General features: G+C 57.6%; 2 protein-coding genes across 3 annotated transcripts; one reads left to right on the top strand and one right to left on the bottom strand.

Annotated features, from left to right (window-relative positions):
* Positions 1-2,539: 2,539 nt before the first annotated feature.
* Positions 2,540-12,932, bottom strand: MATN4 (matrilin 4). Its single transcript, XM_012728068.1, has 10 exons — positions 12,872-12,932; positions 10,713-10,822; positions 9,600-10,169; positions 8,773-8,895; positions 7,054-7,176; positions 6,629-6,751; positions 5,407-5,820; positions 5,163-5,315; positions 2,986-3,093; positions 2,540-2,894 (listed from the first exon to the last, which is right to left on the bottom strand). Exons 2-10 carry the CDS (start codon positions 10,786-10,788, stop codon positions 2,836-2,838), a joined length of 1,749 nt encoding a protein of 582 aa, XP_012583522.1. The 5' UTR covers positions 10,789-10,822; positions 12,872-12,932; the 3' UTR covers positions 2,540-2,835.
* On the top strand, positions 11,731-19,576 carry RBPJL (recombination signal binding protein for immunoglobulin kappa J region-like). Of its 2 annotated transcripts, none has more exons than XM_004687413.1 (12): positions 11,731-11,752; positions 12,840-12,948; positions 14,093-14,218; positions 15,294-15,364; positions 15,532-15,647; positions 15,887-16,061; positions 17,178-17,315; positions 17,682-17,791; positions 18,067-18,219; positions 18,818-18,973; positions 19,103-19,206; positions 19,303-19,576. In XM_004687413.1, exons 1-12 carry the CDS (start codon positions 11,731-11,733, stop codon positions 19,574-19,576), a joined length of 1,554 nt encoding a protein of 517 aa, XP_004687470.1. The 2 variants fall into 2 exon arrangements, with proteins under 2 accessions (XP_004687470.1, XP_012583523.1); XM_012728069.1 differs by having other exon boundaries at positions 19,306-19,576.
* Positions 19,577-19,949: the final 373 nt, after the last annotated feature.

The following is a 19,949-nucleotide window of genomic DNA, read 5'->3' on the forward strand; positions in this document are numbered from 1 at the left end:
CCCCCGACCACCCCACCCGAATAAGCTCCTTGCCCCGCTCCCACATCTCTGTACCTGCGCTGCCCAAAGTCAGCCCTCGGTAGCCCCTTGGGACCATTCAACTTTAATGAATGAGCTAATGTTGAGAATTCAGTTCCTCGTCCAAGTTAGCCATCCCCAGCCTCGCTGCTGGAAGAACTTCACTTATGTGGGACATTGTTTCCTACTCGGAAAGGTAAAAGGGGTAAGAGAGAAAGGAAGGCTCTGGGCAAGGGAAAGGTAAAAGGGGTAAGAGAGAAAGGAAGGGTCTGGGCTGGAAAGGAGCAGGGCTGGTGCAGACTCAGGAGTGTGTGGCTAATGCCTAAGGCCAGATGGCATGTCCAGGCTGGGCACCTCCTGCCAGGGGAGGGGTGGAAGGCTGGCCTGGCTCAATCAGTCTGAGTGTCACATGTCAAGTGCAAGGACGCTGGGACCCAACTCCAAATCAGAGGCCCGGGCCCCATCCAGTGGCCACTGGAAACATTGCAGGAGAAAGTGCAGGTGAGACCAGAAGCAGAGGTCATCCTGGCCAGCGCCAGGGAGGAGGGAAGAGACTGTCTCTCCCCCTTGCTCTCAGGGACCCTCATCAGTCAGACCCCCTGGTTACTGCCTGATCCCCCTGAGGTTTTCTGTGTGGTTTTGGGCAGGCAGTTCTGTCCCTCAGGACTGGTTCCCCAATTGTAAACCAAAAGGATGGATAGTGAGGTCGCATTGAAGTGCTGGGCTTAGTGATCAGCTCATCGGACCCCACATCCAGGTAAGACCAGTCACTCCATCACCCATGCTCCCCTACCCTAACCATGCACCTTCATGCTTCATTCACCTGTGAAATCCCCTGCAGGTATGGTTTAAGGTTGGGCTCAAAGGTCACCTCCTCCAGGAAGACCCCCTCCCTCCCTGCCCTTTACTCCGTCCCCTCAACTGAAGGCTCTTCTTTCTGCTATGATTCCAGTAAGGTGCGCTCATCTACCTGAGTGCTCCCCATTGGGGGGGGGCACACTCAATCATGTCCGAGACTAAGTATGCTAGCTATCATTGTAACAAAAAATGAGCAGTCAGGGTCTCCTTGGTGGCACAAGGGCTTAAGTCTCAAGCCTGTGAAGCTCTTTGCAGCCACTGCAGCAAGAGTTCCATCCCCAGCCAGGGAGCTGACCCACATGGCACAACAGACCTCTCCTGTCTCGCCTGCCGCTCCTGTATTTCAGTCCCTCTGCCTCTTCTGCTCCCCTCTGTCTCTGGTGAATCCTCTCAGCCCCTGCACCTCTGGCCTACACCCCAGCTCTTGTATGCATAAATAAAAAACATTAATTTTTTAAAAAATAATAACCATTCCATTCCTCAAGGCCTAATATGTGCCTGACACAATGTCAGGTGCCTTAGAATAATTTCCTGGATTCTCACGGTTGGGTGACCAATATCAATCCCCATTTTACAGATTTGCCCAGGTCTGGAAATCATCTAGGAATAGAAGCATCTAAGTCACTGCAGTTTGTCCATGCATTTGGGAAATGGCACCGCTTTTAGTCCTTCACTGATAGTGAGGTGTGGGGTAAATGGAGATGCTCAGGCTTTTCATCGCTGGCAGGCGTCTGGGGCTATCACCTGTGACCTAGATTGCGCTGATGCGGGAGGATCTTGGGAGCGCAGGCGTGGGCACGCGTGACTGATGATGCACGCCTGGTTGTGCACTCATGGGTAAGTGTGCACACCTGAGCCTGGGGGCTGAGGATATAAGAGCTGGTGGAAGCGCGTGGCCGAGAGCAGAGCCACGAGAGGACGCCGGCGAAAGCCCGGAGCAAAAGTCCTGTCTGGGGCTGGGCGGCCTGCCAGCCTCCTGGCCCCCAGCCCACCGGCTTGCCCTCCAATTGGTGTGGAAAGCTCGTGAAAGCATGGAAAAGCCACCGCTGGCTCCTGGGCTCTCCTTCACCCTCTGCCTGAATCCACAGAGAACCTGCCCTTGGCCTGCAGGCTTGGCACGCCATGGGGCTTTTTTTTGGGGGGGGGGAGGCTAAGAAGGGGTAGGTTGGTTGGTTTTTGGAAAGGGGCAGATCGAGGGACACTGGCTGAGGAGGCAGAGGCCAGGCCTGCATGAGAGGACCTGACTGACATGGCCTCTTCCTTCCAGGTGCTGGAGGGAGATCAAATGCCAGTGAAACCTACCTATTCGCCCCCAGTTTGTCCATTTACGTCCTCAACTCCCCCCCCCACCCAACTCTAGTGGCTTTTGTGCAAGGTTTGGGGCACCATGTGGCAGGGGGTGTCCTGTGTGCTGAGGAATGCGGGGGCACAGACTTGGCTCAAACCCCAAGGGTTCCGGCGGAGCCCTGCCTTCCTGCGACCCGAATAAGGAGCCATCTGTTCTTGGCTGAATAAACAAGGAGGGGGAAGCAGCGCCTGGTCCCCAGCCCCCCAGCCCGACCCCTGGACAAAGCGCCTTTCTCCGAGGAGACGCCGCCTGGGCGCCGTCTGCCCTCCCCCAGCCCTGGCGGCACAGCAAGACCCACAGACCAACCCCGTGGAAACCAGAATATTTTTTAAGGGAAAGAAACAAAACCAAAAGTCAACAAAGCACTAAGCGCAGCACGCTGCGAGGGGGTGCAGGCGTAGCGCTCCCCCCTCCACGGCCCCCCTACAGGCCGGTTCCTGGTCCGGGCGGCGGGCGAGGCCAGCTCCATCCAGCACAGCACCGGAGCCCTCCAGCGCCGCCTCCCCGACAGCCCAAGCCCGAGGGACCCAGGTTCTGCCAGGTCCCAGCGCCCCAGACGGGCACAGTCCACAGAAATTCGCCCCAGCCCGGGTGCGGACCAACTGTGGCCCTCACTTCTGGGCGGCCAGCTGGTTCTCCAGATCCTCCAGGCGCGCGGTCAGCTGGGCCAGTGGGAGGTTAAGGAAGCCGCTGGGTTTGGGGGGAGGAGGGGGTACCCCTTTACCCTCCCTGGAGTCCCGGCCCCCTGTGCCAAAGGATATGATTCTGCGTCAGACTCTCGAGCGCCCCCAGCGTGCGGCCCTGGAATTCCACGAGGCTTTCGCATTCGCACGGGCTTCGAAGCTCTGTGCCAGCGCCGATGCCCTCCTCTACCAGGGGCACAGAGAGCCAGAGGAATGAGAATTTGCAGGAGGGTCAGCTGGCCATAGCCCACTCTCTCTGATCCCCTCCCCTCCACTGGTCCTGTAACTGGGTGTACGGACTGTGAATTCAGACAGACGTGGGTCGAGTGGCAGCTCATATCTGACAATCTAGAAAACTCATTCAAGTGCTTCTAAGCCTGTTTGTTCTTCGCTGTCAGGTGGATACAGTGAAAGAACCTACTTCTTGGAGGGTGCTGAGGCTGCTACAATGTGTGGACACAGCTTAGAGTTTCTCGAATGTTGATGCTTCTTGAATCACCAAGAGATCTTGTCAACATAGTTTGATCCAGAATGGGAAGGAGTTGGGATGCTACATCAAGTGCTGAGGCCACTGGTCTGTGACCACACGTTGAGAAAGTGTCCTCAGCAGCTCTCTGCAAGTGAAACTTTATGCAGTGGTGGGAATGAATGTCCCTTATCTGCCCTGCCTGCGGCAACAGCCTCAAGTCACAAGTTCCTATTTAACATTTGATATGTGACCAATGCAATAGAAAAGCCAAAATTTTAATTTAACTGAAATGAAGTGAGCACACGTAGCCAATAGCTGCCTTATTGGAAAGTGCCACTACATCAGTGCTTCTCAAAGTGTGGTCCCTGGACCAGTGGCCTTAGCATTCCTGGGAAGTAATCGGACATGCAAATGATCAGATTCCACTCCAGACCTACTGAATCAAGAAACCCTGGGGCTGGAGCCCAGCAAATGAATCTTAGAATTCAGAATATAGAATTCACTGGAATTCTGTAAACATGTGCCATGTTTACTGTTACAGAGCCGTGCCTGACACTTGGCTTTCAATAATGACTCGCTGCTATGATTGAAAAGTTACATCTTAGGAAAGAAGAGGGGAAAATAAATATTTTTTTTAAAAAAAGAAAAGTTACACCTTAGGGCCTCCCTGGTGGCACAGCAGTTAAAGTCTCAGCACTATCATGATCTCATCAGCCACCGCAGCACAAATTGGATCCTGGGAGCCAGGGAGGTGATCCATATGGCGCAGCAGACCTCTCCTGGCCTGCCCGCTGCTCCCCTCGGCAGTGTGTTTCAGTTGATCTGCCTGTTCTGCTCCCCACTCTGTCTCTGGTGAGTCCTCTCACTGCCCCTGCACCTCTGGCCTGTACCCTAGTTCTGTGTGCATAAATAAATAGATCTTTTTTTTTTTAAATAAAAGCTGCTAATCCAGCGCCTCCCCAAAACCCTGGCTAAGTATTAGGATTAGGGGGTGAGGGAAGAAGAGGAGGGATGCAGATTATAGGTAAATACAAATACATATATGTGTATGCATGTATATATATGAAGCATGTGTGTGCATAAATGGTAGATCCCAGGGGCAGCCCCACAAAACTTAGCTCTGGAGAGGCTTGATGATCTAAAAGAGTCACACCTTCAGCCTGGGTTAAAAGCCTAAAAACAGTGACAAAAATTATTCTCCAGCAACTCCCTATGCTGCCTATGAACACAAGGACCCAAGCTTCAATAGCCCACTTCCCAGACAGACTTGATCTCTAGTTCCTAGGAAGCATCCTTTAAAGTAAATGGATTGAAATTATGGACTACATTGTTCCACAAAAAAAAAAAATACACATATTTGTGTACTTGAAACATTTTCTACCCTGCCACTTGCCAGATGTGTAAAGTTGAGTCCAACCAAATTAAAGGGATTTGTGATATGACTCTCCCCTCTTCGGCATGCCTTTGAAAATTACCCCCTAATTACCCTGAATACCCACTAATTTGGGGGACAGTTTGCTTAGTCTAGTGTGTCTTAAACCTAAACATGACTACAGATTATCTAGAGATGGTTGTTAAAGTGTGAAATCTGATTCGTTATGCCTGGAAAGCGCTGTCAATTCCGCACTTCTAAAAAGCCACCGAGTGACAGTGCCGCCCCTGGTCCGCAGACCACACTTTGAGCCACCACTGTTGCTATTGTCTAGCGGTTCCATCCACCGGAAGTGAGAAAGAGGAAGTTGAGCCAAGAGAGGAAGGGGCGGGGCTCCGAGACAGACGGGCTCACCCGGGCAAATGCTGCCCCTGAGGTTCTCCAGCAGGTGCGTCATGGTGCTGAAGTCTGGGGAATAGGACACGTGCAGCTCGGCAGGCTCGGACGCGATCTGGCGCAGCTCCTCCTCCACAGCCTTGCCCACGCCCACGGCGTACATGACGATGCCTACCGGGTCAGGGACACAAGGGCCGCCCTACCCCTCAAGAAAGCCGCCAGGCAGCCAGCCCCAGCCCAGCGCATCTCGTGCAAAGCTCACCTGCTTCCTTGGCACGCGCGGCCCACACCGAGATGTCATCCTGGGAGCGGCCATCGGTGAAGACCAGGCCAACGCGAGGCACATTGAGGGCGCGAGGCCGTGCGCCCTGCGCCTCAGAGAAGCTGTGCTCCACCATGTGGCGCAGCGCCAGGCCGGTCATGGTACCGCGCTCCATGTACTCCACCGCCAGGACCGCCTGCTTCACCTCTGCCGCCGTGCCGTAGCGGCCCAGGGGGAACTCGGTGCGCACGCGGCTGGAGAACTGCACGAGCCCGACGCGAGTGCCTTCGGGGGACACGTCCAGGAAGTCCACGATCTGGTTCACGAAGCGCTTCACCAGCTCGAAGTTCTGCGGGCGCACGCTTTTGGAGCCGTCGACCAGCAGAACCAAGTCCACGTGGCCTTCCCGGCACCCTGGAGGGGAAAAGGTTTCACTGGAAAGAACAGCCAGCTGCCCATCTGGTCACTCATTCGCCAACACTGACTCTAGAGCAAATACCAGTCGTGAAGTCGTTCCGGTGCCAGGCACTGCGTTAAGTGATAAGAACGATGTTATTATCAGAATCCACATCTTTGTAATAGTTGCCATCATTGTATACGCTGCACAAATCAGGCAATCTACTGAAAATACTTTAAGGACGAGTGTGAGATTGAGGAGGAGGGAGAGAAGAGGAAAATAACCAAGCAACCACACTCCAATCGCTCCCAATGATGATCTGCCCATAGTATGTATCACAGAATTCTAACACTTTACTGGTATTGATAATAACAAGTAAAATATTTGTGACAGGAGCTTGGCTAAGCACTTTGCAATAATTCTCAGTACACTGGAGAGTTGTGACCCACTAATTTGATCTCACTATCCACAAAAATCCATTGCCCATGGAAAGACTCAGGGATAGGGCCTTTGATCTTTATTCTGCAGGCGTGGGTGGACGATAGAAGTTTTTTTGAGTACCAGAGCAAGGTGATCAAACAAGCATTTTTGAAATTAACTTTGGCAGCAGGGTCGAGGATTAAGGAGACAGAGATGAAGGCAGGGCATGGCACCCCCCCACCCCCCACTAAAAAGTATACACACAAACACACGCACACCCTTGGGTGCCATGATGGGGCATGGCACCCCCCACCCTTGGGTGCCATGATGCAAGAGCAAGCCAGGGTGCTCAGAACGTGGGCAGCGGGTCGGGGCAGACAGAACACCCTTCCAGGCGTAACTCACGATTGCAGCTCTTGCCATCTGCCTGGAGTTGCCGCCCCTCGGGGCACAGGCAGCGGTAGGAGAGGCCTTCACTCACACACTGGAACTCACATCCATGGTCTACGCCATTGCAGAGGTCCCGGGCTTAAAGGAAAGGCAGGTCGTGATGAGTCAGGGTAGACTGCGCCAGCTTAATCCCCTTGGCACAAACACAGGCCCCACCACCACCCTGACAGCTCCTGCCACCAGGCAGCAAGTCATGGTCCTCTCTGCAGCGGCACTGAGGGCCACCAGAAATGCTGATGTGCTCCTGCTGGCAGCTGTGGTGCCCAACCTGCAGTGGCCAATGGCTGACAAGAAGGCAGAGACCACAGATGTCACTTAGGACTGGAGGCACCACAGGCCTCAGTCCAGGGCACTCGCTGAGGTGTGGGGTGCTCCCTTACCTCTGCAGGTCCTCTGGTCCTGCTGGAGTACAAAGCCAGCATGGCAGCGACAGAAATAGGAGCCTGGGGAACTGACGCAGTGATGCTCACAGCCGTGGGTCCCTTCAGTGCACAGGTCGATGGCTGAAAAAGAAGTGAGGTCAGCAGGTGCCAAGGAGGCACTTCTCCCTGACAGCCCACACTCTGAGCAGCTTCAGAAAAACACCTATGTCTAGCCTAACCCCAAAGATCCTACTTATTCGCTCTGGGCTGTACCCAGACATCATAGTTTCTATAAGCACAGGCCAAGTGAGTCTCCAAATTCAAGTCCTAGAAACATCCCAGATGTCCCCTACTAAGCCAGGCATAACAATAGGAATTCACAGTTGTAGAAAGCACCGTCCTGCCCTCAAGATGCTTACTGACTGACAGGGAAGGGCCAGCTTCTGCCACTTCCCTGTCTGCAAAAAGGGAATATAATGGAAGAGCGCAATTGCTATTTGCAACTTCCTTCTGCAGAGGGTGGAGAATTATTGTCCTGCTGAATGTGTTGGGGACCTGAAGGTGCCATCCAAGAGCTGAGCTGGAAACTAAGAAGGGAGACAGGGGAATAACTTGGTATAAGAAAAGGTGAGAATGTGGGGTTCCTAGGAAAGAGATGGGAGCGGAGGGGCACAAGAGAGCATGAAGGTGAGTAACTGAGTGAGCTGAGGTTGCCACTACTGGCTGCCCCAACAGTGGGCTGACTGAGAACTTGCAGAGACAAGTGTATTGAATTTTCAGTTGTAAATGATGGGTGTTTCGCTGTGTGTGAATGTTTGGTTTTGTTTAAATATAACTCGCATTGTCTCTAGTAAAATGGACATGAGCACACTTACCTATGCCAACACATACCTGTGTATGTACAAGTATGTTAATCAAGGAAGAAGCTGAGATGCATGCATGGAACAAGAACATTGTGGATCGACAGAGAGGATCCACAAATTGAATGGATTTGGCAAAAGTTCACAATGAGAGGTGACTCCACTCAGGGAATTCCCAGGCGTTTGAATCTTTATGAATCATCCATTGGGACTTCAAGCCAGCCTCTGCTAAATTTCTAGAAAAAAAGCTGACATCGGGGTTGTTGGAATCAGGTACCCTCTTTTTCTAGGTGGCTGTGAGGCTGAAGATCGTGTATGTAATATTCCAACCACAACATCTGATGCTAACTTGGCAGCATAAATGGAAGCTACAATTATGATCAAAAGAGAGGACACCCGTACACAAAAGCAAATCCCCATTGCACAAGCCAGGTATTGTGTGCTGTTAATTTTCCTGAAAACAAAAATGAAGAACTTGCAGGTGTAGAAAGGAATGGTGTGGACAGCCCCATAAGAAGAGTGTGCTGAGATGCACAACAGGAATGACTGATGTGTTTAAGTCACAGAAACAGTAAAGATGTACCTATGAGAAGACACAAGTTTGGGGGTATATGGAGCCAGGAAGGAGACCAGCCTGAGATGGGGCAGGCAAGATTTATAAAGCACACTTAACTGTGGCTCAAAATTTCTATACTGGTCCCACCAAAGACTTGAGTGAACCCAGGCAATACTTCCCCTTTCTTGGTGGTGTAAAGTGCAGGAGCTGGGCTTTTACGTCCAAAGGCCCTTCCAGATACACTGGTCAGGTGCTGGGACAACAGGGCCCAGCCACAGATGGTCAGGAGCAGTGGAGGTGGGAGGCAAGGGCAGTTCTCACCCAAACAGCTCTTGTTGTCTGCTGCTAGCTGGTAGCCGGGGTTGCAGGCACAGTGGTACATGCCCGGGGTGCTGATACATTGGTGCTGGCAGCTGTGTCTCCCCTCAGCACACAGGTCCCTTCCTGAGGATATACACGACTAGAATCAGCAGGGGGCAGACAGAACCCGCCAACAAGAGACAGTACATGTGATCAGTGGCAGGTGCCAAGTTCAAATATGGCCTTAGGTGGCATATAACTCCTGTAAGAGGGGAAGGGTCAATCCAAGTAGGTTGGCTTCTAATACGAGGGTCTGACTACTCTCAGAAGAGGGGTCCCCAGGGCTAGATTTGTCAAAGAAGGGGACAGGACTGCGCAGGGGTAAGAGAAGACAGAGAGGTTCTGAATTAAGGCCTGAAAAGTAACCCAGGGTGTGACTAGGTCTCCCGCAGCACGGTGGGCGTGGCTAGAGCTAGAGTGGGCGGGGTCACTCCGTGTGGGTGGGGCTCCAGGCCGGAGCTCTTTTCCAGCTTAGAGGAGCCCAACTCCCTGGGTCGCCGGGAGGTGCTGAAGTGTGACGCTGAGCCAGTGCAAACCTCATCCTTGCGGGCGCTGCTCGCTAGCGAAGCCTAAGCAAAGGTGGGCAGCACTGAAAGTATGCACAGCCTGCACGGTGTGGGGGTTGGGATGGGGGCCTGGGGGTGGGGGGGGCAAAGCAATGCAACACTAGGGGTGAGCGGAGCGACAGCTGGCGCGGGGTCCCCGGGGATGGGCGGGAATTTACTGTAGAGGGACCCGGAATGGAAACCGTAGAATCCGAGCCCGGCTCCGGCGCTCCCTTGACCCACCGCACAGCCGGCTTTGGAACTGCAGGCCAAACTGCTGGATAAGATCGAAGGACTCCACGAGGAAGACGTGCTCGTCCAGCGGGTGAGACGCCATGGCGCGCAAGGAGCCCACGTCGGCGCGCTGCACCCCCACCGCGTAGATCTCGATGCCGCGGGCGCGCGCCTTTGCTGCCACCTCAGCCACACGGTCCTGGGGTCGCCCGTCCGTTACGATGACAGCGATGCGCGGCACGCGCGCCTCGGGAGGGCGCGCGCCCTCCGCTACGCTGAAAGCCACGTTCATGGCGTACTGGATGGCCAGCCCGGTCATGGTGCCCTGCGCCAGAGGCACGAGCGCGCGGATGGCGCGCTCCATGTCCTCGCGGCGCGAGAAGGCGCCGAGCGGGAAGACACTCTGCACTTGACTCGAGTACTGGATCACACCCACGCGCGTGGCGTTGGGCCCCACGTCCAGGCCGCGGAGAAGGCCCATCAGGAACTGCCGCATGGTCTCGAACTCGAAGGGGCGCACGCTGCGCGAGCTGTCGATCACAAACACCAAATCCAGGGGCCCCGAGCGGCACCCGGGACCTACGAGAAGATCAGGAGATTTTCCTAAGTCAGCAAAGACCTCCGAGGACCGCCCCCGCCCCACCCCAGGGTGAAATGGGGCTTCCCGATATAACCGCGCCCAGCACAGAAGTGACCTGGCAAGTGCAGGTTAGAAACATTCACCCCACAATTGCTGAGAGCCAGTGTAGGGAGCTATCCCGAAGCAGTACTGTCTCAGGAAGGTGGGGGACGGCGAGGGGGGAGAGGGCGGCGGCTGCGGGGTCTGTGGTCGCAGCCTCTGGGTTTTTCAAAAGAAATCCTAGTCGGGATTTTATGTGAAAGCTCCAGATTGCTTTTAAAATTTTAACAGCAGATGGGCAGTTCTGCATAAGCCCCACGTTGTCGCCTCTAAGCCACACCCTACAGGTGAGAACACTGAGGCCCAAAGGGGTGACGCGGTGAACTCAACTCCAGGCCCCTTCGGGAGCAAAGCCCCGGTTCCTCTCTCCCCGCCGCCTCGCTGAGGGCAGCTGGAGAACCGGCTTTGGTCCCCAGCCGTGCCGGTGAGGCCCCGCCGCTCACCTGCGCGCTGGAGCTGGGCTTCCCGGGGCTGCAGGAGGAGAAGCAGGGCGAAGGGGCCGCACAGAAGCCCCCTCATGGCGCCTGGGGGACAACGCCGGAGCTGTCAGAACCTGGCGGGCGGAGGGGAAATAGCAAAACGTCAGTATTTGCAGACCTCTTTTTCTGGATGGGCACGTGGAGGGGGAGAGGGCCGGAGTTTATTTTACTCTTCTCTACTTGTGCGTACGTTTGAAAATTTTCACACAAAAATAATTCATGAAATGGGCTTGCTGGGAAATGCAAAGAATTTGTAAACTCGCAGAATGGTAAATAAATCGAAAGTAGTTTTTTTTTTTTTCATTACAACATTTAAAAAGAAAACGCCTTTTCCAAATGCCAAGCACGGTATTAAATGCTTTTCACATATCGTGGCGCTTCATCCTCTGGGCATTCTGTATGAAGCTCTCTCTTATTTACCCAGAAAAACGTTAAAAAAAAAAAAAACAGCGTTTACCTAGAAAAACGTAAGCACTGGTTCCAAAGCTCCAGGGAAAGAAAGCGCGGCGCCAGGACACAATTTTATTTCCTTAGGGTTTCCAGGGACCGCCAGAATGTTCAGCGCCCCCTTCTCCAGCGAGGAGCACCGCTGTAGATGGAAGCCATTTCTCCCCCGCGGCCCCCTAACACTCACACATACCCCACCCAACCGCTAGCCGCATCCTTTTTCAGGGTGGAGGTGCAGGACTTTGGGCAAACCCAACGGGCACTCGAACCGTGCCGAGCCGCGCCGCCTCTTCCCGCCTGCTTTCAGCAGAGGCCGCCAGAGGGCGCCGCTCCGCGCCTGGCTGCGTCTGCGAGGTTGCCGTGGGAAGTCGCAAGGGCCAAGCAGGTGCCCCTGCCCTGAGCAAACAGGGCCCAGGAGCCCCGGGGCCTTGGAGATAAGGCCCGGGCAGGATATATCCCGCTCGAGGGCCGAAAAGCAGGGGTGCTGAGGACAGCGGAGTTGCATACCTCCGGAAGGGCAGTGAGTGGCCGGGCCATGGACTCTGTGGGGGCAGCAGGTAAGCCCTCACCCACCAGCCACCCGTGGCGACGCCCCTTGAGAATTACAAAGGACTCCCGTTGTACAGATGGGAAAATTAAGGCCAGAGAAGGAGGCCCTCCTAGCTGCAAGGGGCTCTGTCTCTGCCTCCCCTCTGGCTTCCCAGCGGCCACGTCTGGCGCCTGGGACTCAGCAAACCTCTTTCCTTCTGTTCACTCCCTCTGCTCCCTCCTGCGCCTCCGGGCGCCCCAAGATGCAGCAAATTTCACCGTTTTTTCTGTAGCTCTTTCTTGCCAAGGGGGCCAGCCGCCCCTAGCCCAACCGCAGCCCCGCCCCTCCCGTCTGTGAATGGGCCTATTCTGAGCGAGGTCGGGGCCTGCCGATCACTCCAGGCTGCCTCGCTGTCCAGCTCCTTTCTGCTTCCTCCTTTCAGGCCTGGTAGAGGAACAAAACTCCCTCTGCCAGGGCCCGTCATGGGAGGGTGACTAAGCCAGATGTGCCAGCTGCTGCTGGAGGTGGAGGGTGAGGCACGAATGCCTTCTCTAGTGTGGCCACAGCTGAGGCCAGCGCTGGGGAAGAAGGCAGTCAAGACACAAAGAGTCTCTGGGAGCCTCTGGGCGCCCTCCCCCTGATGAAAGCGGTCCTGCGCCAGCATCTCACCTGGCACCCCAGGAACCCCAGAAAGTCAGGGTTGCTAGTGCTTCCGAGTTCCTCACCTTCCCAACCCCCTCATTCCACAGAAAGAAGGTCCAGAAAGGATGGTGTCTGGCCCACGGTCACTCAGCAATGTGGTGACTGGCCTTTCTGCGGGGTCATCCTGACAGTAAAAGGACTTGGAGCTGGCCTTGGAGTGGGGAAAGCAGGCTCTCAAGGATGGAGAGGGCTGAATAACTCCTCAAGAATTGGCACACTTTGGGGGTGTGCCATGAGGGAAAAGATTAGGGAAAGTAACCCCCCACCCCCGCATTTTGATGACCTCGTTAGTTGGGACTCAATTTGGAAAGGACCCCTCAGAAGTGGGGAGTGTCAAACGGGGTGGTCGTGCTGCAGGGGGTAAATACCTAGTCTATCTAGTCTGGCTTGACCTCCCTCCACCCCTCGCACAGACCCCTCGGCGCCCCCAGGCCCTCTGACTCACCTAAGCCTACCGGGCAATTTGGAGGCGCGGCCGCTGAGCGGAGCGGACGGGCGGAGCCTCGCGGGCAGCTGGGCCAGGTAATGGCGCGGGCAGCGTGCCCGAGGTGGGGACTGCCAGCAGCTGGGGCGAGCGGAGGCGACGGCCGCATTTAACCCGGGGCAGGCGAGTGGGAAGGGGCAGCGCGGCGACGACCCTCCCACCAGCAGGGGGGACCCTCCCTTCCAATGACTGGGGCGGGGCGAGCGCGCGCCCCCCTGCTCTGGCCCCCTTGCAGGGGCCTGAGAGCTGCGGGGCGGGAATCCGGCGGCCGCGGGAGACTGGCGGCTGCCCTCGCGGCAGGCGGAATGCTTGGAAGCCGCCGAGCACTCCCCGAGGCGAGCCCCAAGGGGCGGAGCGCAGCGGCCGCCGGCTGCCTGGCCCCGCTTCCGAGGGGCGGCCCGGGCTCCTGCTCGCGGCGTGGGAAGAGATTCTGACGCAGGTCCCGCCCAGAGGATCAGGGGCTGCCTTCGGGCCCCACCTGGGGCGCCCTCAAATCTCCGCCTGCACCCCTTGGCTTGTTCTCTGCAACTGCTGAGGTCTCCGGCCCGCCTACCCTCACCCAGCAAAACTCGCATGCTGAGCCCCCTGCGGCTCCTGGGGCCCACTGACCACCCACAGCGCCAGTCGAGCCCTGAGCTCTAGGACAGGACCCCGAGACTGTAACCGGCCTTTTCTGAGAGAAGCAGGAGAGGGAGGTTGCTGTGACCTCCATCCGGCTCAAGGGACCCCCCAGCATCCCGGGAACCCAGTTGGTCCCTTCGTGTTTCCAGGCATTTGCAAGGAGCACCCTGGTCTTGGGGTCCAGCAAAGCCTCTTGCTTCTGGCATCAAAACTCCCCTGGGGCAGGCTGCTCCCGGGTGCAAAGAAGCCAGGCAACCTCATATACCCTGTTCCCCCACCAAGACTAAAAGGAGTGCAGTCCTAAGGCTCCCTGCTCCAATGGTGGGGGCCAGACCCCCATAGAGGCACGTACACATCCTGGTGGGCTCCTGCAGGCTCACTGAGCACCACACCCACCGAATGTTTTGCACCTGAGTCCTCTCCCTCACTGACACCACCTGTCCCCAAGGAGGTGGCTCCGCTCACCCATTTATTTCATTCCACCGCCTTGCTTCGTCCCGCCTCCTCTCCCCTCCCTGCCCAACCGCCAGCCCTCGCTCTGCCGGCCTGCCCTCCCTGCAGGTCATCCCCAGAGAGTGCCACCGTCCTGAGGGAAGGTGTGCGCAGCTGCCTGCAGCTGCAATGCGAACAGACCGTGCGCATCCTCCACGCCAAGGTGGCCCAGAAATCCTACGGAAATGAAAAGCGGTAGGTTCTTGGTAGCTTGGTCCAGTGCCGATGCCCCCTCCCCTCGTGTCTTTTAGAACCTGGGGAGGACCCAGCGTTCAGCTACCTGCCCCCTGAGCTCCGCCCCGCCCCATGCCCCACCCACTGTCCTCTACAGCACCTCCCCGAGAATCCACAGTCCCCACTCATCCCCACAGCGGCCCAGTCCTTCATTCTAGGGCTCACAACTGCTCGCTGCCTGCTTGTCTCTGGACGCTGCGCTGCTGGGCACAGGGCACTGCTGGACACTGGGCACTGCTGGACACTGGGCCCACCACCCAGCAAGGCAGGTCCGGTCCTGCTCTGTAGTATCCCCACCCTAGTGTGAAAGAGACAATGTACCCATAAGTCAGCAAAGGAGATTGGTCCAGGTTTTGATGAGAGCCAGAGGAGAAAGTGAACCAGTACCCTCACTGCAAAGGTCAGGGTGGAGGAAGGGCTTTTAGGGAGGAAACATCTGAACTGAGACTTGAATGTGAAGACCGAGCCAGGCATGAGAAAATCTGGGCCAAGCAGGTTCCAGTGAGAAGGAACAGAAAATGCCAAGGCCTTGAGGCTGTGCGGACTTGGCCAGCTGGAGGGCCTATGAAGGGCTGGACCTAGGCGGGGAGGTGGGAGGAAATAAAGCTGGAGAGGCGAGGGTGTCCGGTCATGTGAGGACTCGGAATTTAAAACATCAGGGGTTTAAGAAGATAAGTAACGTGCTGTTAAAACAACAACAACGCACAAAGCCCCGAGACTGCTGTGTGAAGGGGGTGGGGGGATTGACAGGCCAGTGGAAGGCCAGGCCCAGTCCAAGGGAAAACTGCCCGCTGGAGCTGCCCATGCCGGGTGGCCAGAAGCCAGGGGTTTTGGGTATGTTTGACCACATGGACAGGACTTGCTGATGGGCTGAATGAGGGAGTGGGACAAGAAGGTTTGGCGGTGAGTGGGGTTCACAGTCAAGAAACAACTGGAGAGGGCGGTGGAAAGGTGAGAATGGCGATTTTGTTGGATTTGTGCTGCCTTGGAGCGGGGACCCGGGGGTAGATGAGGCAGTGCCCATGTGTCTCCGCAGGTTCTTCTGCCCCCCGCCCTGTGTCTACCTCGCAGGTCCCGGCTGGAGGGTGAAGCCAGCGCAGGGGCAAGGTGAGGGTGGGCTCCTGGGCCGTGGGGCACCTCCCTCTTGCGGGGTGGGGGGGTCGCCGCAGAGCTTGGTATCTCGTGGCTTTCGCCGATGCATCTTGCGCGCCACCTGGCGGTGAGATCTGGGTGGTGCCCAGATCTCTGGTCTTGCTCGCGCGGTCCCTTTCCAGCGCACCAAGCTGGTGAGACTGGGCCCACCGTCTGCGGTTACATGGGGCTGGACGGCGCGTCCGGCAGCGCCGCCGAGACGCAGAAGTTGAATTTCGAAGAGCAACCGGACTCCAGGGTGAGAGCACACGGGAGCCGACTCCCCTTGCTAGCGCGTGAGAACTCATGTACCACTGGCTGAAGCCAAGGCGTCGGAAGGGAGGGAGGCCGGGAAACCCGGGTTCTGCCTGAGCCCCAGAGCCTGAATCATGCTGCCTCATGTCAAGTCCGATGGGGCGGGCGAAACCTAGCAGGGAGGTCGCTTCATCCGGCGGCGCAGGGCTGGGCTGAGACGCCCCATCCCCGCGAACCCCGTAGGAATTCGGCTGCGCCAAGACGCTGTACATCTCCGACGCCGACAAGAGGAAGCACTTTCGGCTGGTGCTGCGGCTGGTGCAGCGCGGTGGCCGGGAGCTGGGCACGTTCCACAGCCGCCTCATCAAGGTCATCTCCAAGCCCTCGCAAAAGAAGCAGTCGCTGAAAAACACCGACCGTGAGCGGGCCGGGCCGCAGGGCTGCGCGGGGAGGGGCCTGTGGGTCCGCGCCGTCCAGGATCGGGGAGAGGCGGGGCTGCAGGGGTGGGGTCAGAGAGGGAGGTCGGGCCTCGAGGGGCGGGGTCTGGGGGAGCCGCGGCCTGAGGTCTCCAGGGTTAGACAGCGCCGAGGTAGATACCGCGGAGGAGCGGGCAGGGGTCTTGAGGAACACGCCAGACTAAACCTCCTGCGGACGCAGGACTCCAAACAGACTACAGGTGACCACAAAGGACAGAGGAAATTAAAAGTTCTTGCTGAGAGGCTGCTGTACGCCTGGGCTCCGTGCTACGCCCCGGGAGGTGGGGGTGGGGCTAAAATAAAGACGAGTGTCTGCGGTTGCAGAACAGCGCACCTGCCCGCAGGAGAGGTGCTTGGGATAAGTACTGTCCTGGGGCCCCGGTGGCAAACCCCAGGACCAGGGCTTTGAGACTATGGAAAAAGAACAAGTCAAAGAAAGAGAAAAAATCCTGAATAACAGTAAGAACGCACCTCTGTCCTCACTAGGAGGCGAGAGCGGGGGCAGGAGAAGGGGCCCTCCTGGTGGGCATTTGCAGGCCCGGCCAGTGACACTCACCCTGATCCATGAGGTGGGTGCTAACCCTAGCATTGCCATAGTAGGGAAATAAGATCTGGGACGTTTGTCCTTCATTTGAGTACTGTTTGGGACTGCAGCGTGCCAGGCGACTTGCCTGAAACTGCCCAGCTAACAATGGACTCTCCCAGAAGCCCTCATGAGCCCAACCCCGGCCACTTCCGGTGCAGCTGCTACCTTTAGATAGCGGCTGCCTCCCCCTGAGACTGTGAACGCTTCCTCAGCAAAACAGGTAGCCAGTGCCCAGCGCCATGCCCACCACAAAGCAGGCACATGGGAAAGCCTGGCACAGGCCTAAGGGGAACCGGCAGAGTGCGGAGCAGGACGCAGCAGGCACTGGATAAATGGAGGGTTCAGTGGAACAGGAGGGTTCAGTGTGTCCAGGCTGGTGGGCACAAGAGTAGACGGGCCCAGGGGACGGAGGCTGGGCAGTTGGCCAGTCGCAGGACAGAGTGGCAGGCACTGACTGCCCTCCCCCCCACAGTGTGCATCTCCTCGGGCTCCAAGGTGTCCCTCTTCAACCGCCTGCGCTCCCAGACAGTCTCCACACGCTACCTCTCGGTGGAGGACGGGGCCTTTGTGGCCAGCGCCAGGCAGTGGGCCGCCTTCACGCTGCACCTGGGTAATCGGCTGGGCCCTGTGCTGGGGCCGAGCACTTCCCACGCACGGGGCATTTAGCTTCACCACAACTCCTCAAGCAAGTGAACATCGCCCCCAGGGAGCTGAGGCTCAGAAGCAGAGCCCCGAGGCCAGCCCAGCCTCCCCCCCACCCCCCAAACACACACACAGACCTCAGCCTCAGCCAAGGGACACAGGAGTGTGAGGAGGGCGGTTCCCCAGGATGAGAACCTTGGGCCTTAGTCCCCTCCCTGCAGGCCAGTCCAACCCACAGGACCCAGGAGCGGTGAGAGGTGGAGCCAAGGCTGGCAGGGCAGGATTTGAGTGGAAACTTGACACCCTGAAAGTCTCCTTCTCCTCCCACCCCCAGCTGATGAACACTCATCCCAGGGGGACTTCCCGCCTCGAGAGGGCTATGTCCGCTATGGCTCCCTGGTGCAGCTTGTCTGCACCGTCACAGGCATCACACTACCTCCAATGGTAAGGGAAGAGTGGGCACGCCTGCAGGGGGCACCCCAGAGCCACGGCAAGGGTGTGACTCGCTTTGGGCAAGGCTGGAGAGAGGGCCAGGGCCGAGGACACCCATTCTCACTGGGGAAATGCAGTGGTTTCTGGGGCTGGAGGGAGGGGAAGGGTCCGTGGAGTGGGGGCAGACCCCTGTGGTTCTGGAGTAGCAGAAGCTGGCTGGAAGGGTGGCATGTGCCCACCCCGCCTGGCACCCTTCCAGCGCCCTGCCTGGCACCTTTCTCTGGTAGATCATCCGGAAAGTGGCCAAACAGTGTGCGCTCCTCGACGTGGACGAGCCTGTCTCTCAGCTGCACAAGTGTGCGCTCCAGTTCCCGGGGGATCCCCCAGGAGGGGCTGGTACATACTTATGCCTGGCGACAGAGAAGGTGGTGCAATTCCAGGTGAGACGCAGGGCACCCTAGAAAGTCAGGCCGCCACCACCCGTCCGCTCCGTGCTGCAGTGCTGTCTCCAGTGCGGTCACAGGCTGGCAGGGCAGGTGCAGGGGTTGCAGAAATAGCACAATGGTGTTTCTGAGCCACGCTCCTGCCCACAGAGGATCAGCCATGGACTGTTGAGCTATAAAATTGTAGGGTGTAAATAAAATTAATAGTAGCATGTGTAGTACTGAACAGACTATTACAATAGAAGCATAGGCTGTTAAGATAGATGCAGAGGTGGGAAATTGTATTAACAGCATCAAGTATTATTCTTCGAGAATATTCTCCAAGAAGATTGAAGTCAAATTATCATCTGTAGAAACAGCATTGGCGTGGAGCAATAGTCCCTTCCAGATGGTAAAGTTTTAGGGTGTAGAATTGTGCAATGTTTAAAAGCAGAACTCAAGAGCAGTAGGTGCAGGGGACTTACTCGACCCCGAGGACTGTAGGGTCTTGCCTGTGTTCACAGGGAGGATAGACGGCACTTCGGACGGGAAACTGGACGGGGCGCCCAGGCACACGCCCCAAACTTGCGCTTAGATGCCCTCGGTGTCCCCCCAGGCCACCCCCTGCCCCAAGGAAGCTAATAGGGCGCTGCTCAACGACAGCTCGTGCTGGACCATCATCGGCACGGACTCGGTGGAATTCTCCTTCAGCACCAGCCTGGCGTGCACCCGGGAGCCGGTCACCCCGGTGCCGCTCATCAGCACCCTAGAGGTGAATCTGGGCGTTGGGGGGTGCTGCTGGGAGTGGACCCTGACTACGCAGGGGGTGGGGGTGCCGGTGAGGGAGATCAGCGGTCCGTGGCGACCCGCTGCCCACACCGTCGGGTCCACCCTCCCCTAGCTGAGTGGCGGAGGCGACGTGGCCACGCTGGAGCTCCAGGGTGAGAACTTCCACGCGGGCCTCAAGGTGTGGTTCGGGGATGTGGAGGCCGAGACCATGTACAGGTATGGGGCGGGGTGAGGGGGCCTCGGGACCGGGGTGCATGGGGTCAGCGCTAACTGGTGTCACCGCGGCCCGCCCCCCGCGCGCTCCCACCCCAGGAGCCCACGCTCCCTGGTGTGCGTGGTGCCCGACGTGGCCGCCTTCGGCAGCGACTGGCGCTGGCTGCGCGCGCCCATCACGGTGCGGGTGAGCCTCCTGCGCGCCGACGGAATCTTCTACCCCAGCGCCTTTTCCTTCACCTACACCCCGGAGTACAGCGCGCGGCCGGGCCCCGCGGGCGCCGCCGAGCCGGCCCCCGACGCGGACGCGCTGCTCGAGAGCATCCACCACGAGTTCACGCGCACCAACTTCCACCTCTTCATCCAGACGTAGGCGCGCCCGGACGCCGCGCGGCTGGCGTCTGCGCCCCTCCCCCACCCCAGCCCGCCTTCGCCCGCGCCGCGCCGCACCCGCGGGGCTCGGCCCCGGCCCTGCTCTCCGCCCCCTTCCTGGGAAAAGAAGGTGTAACCTGAGCGGCAGAAAGCTGTGGCTTATTCCCAGGGCTCCCCCTACTGCCAGGGCCCCTCAGGAGGGGCCTCTGTTTCACCCTAAACCCGCAATCCCCGCAATCCGGCTCTTTCCTGGCAAGAACTCTGTGGCTTTCTATTTGTGTGCGCCAGGCCCTCAGTCTGTCTCTCGGCCACTCCTGGTCTCACAGACAGTCCTGAGAGCCTTCAGTTGTGCCTCCAACACCAGTTTTACACCC

The sequence above is a fragment of the Condylura cristata genome, unplaced genomic scaffold (genome assembly GCF_000260355.1).
Source record: "Condylura cristata isolate star-nosed mole 26May11 unplaced genomic scaffold, ConCri1.0 scaffold00022, whole genome shotgun sequence".
NCBI classification, from domain to species: Eukaryota; Metazoa; Chordata; class Mammalia; order Eulipotyphla; family Talpidae; genus Condylura; species Condylura cristata.

What these genes read in the sequence shown, in the direction of transcription:
- MATN4 (XM_012728068.1), bottom strand. Translation starts at nt 10,788, where the DNA reads ATGAGGGGGCTTCTGTGCGGCCCCTTCGCCCTGCTTCTCCTCCTGCAG. An exon ending in GGACCAGAGGACCTGCAGAG is followed by an intron (nt 6,752 to 7,053) that starts GTAAGGGAGCAC and finishes CTTTCCTTTAAG; the next exon opens with CCCGGGACCTCTGCAATGGC. An exon ending in CGCGCGTGCCAAGGAAGCAG is followed by an intron (nt 5,316 to 5,406) that starts GTGAGCTTTGCA and finishes CTGACCCGGTAG; the next exon opens with GCATCGTCATGTACGCCGTG.
- RBPJL (XM_004687413.1), top strand. Translation starts at nt 11,731, where the DNA reads ATGGACTCTGTGGGGGCAGCAG. An exon ending in AAGAGCAACCGGACTCCAGG is followed by an intron (nt 15,648 to 15,886) that starts GTGAGAGCACAC and finishes CGAACCCCGTAG; the next exon opens with GAATTCGGCTGCGCCAAGAC. An exon ending in GAGGCCGAGACCATGTACAG is followed by an intron (nt 19,207 to 19,302) that starts GTATGGGGCGGG and finishes CTCCCACCCCAG; the next exon opens with GAGCCCACGCTCCCTGGTGT.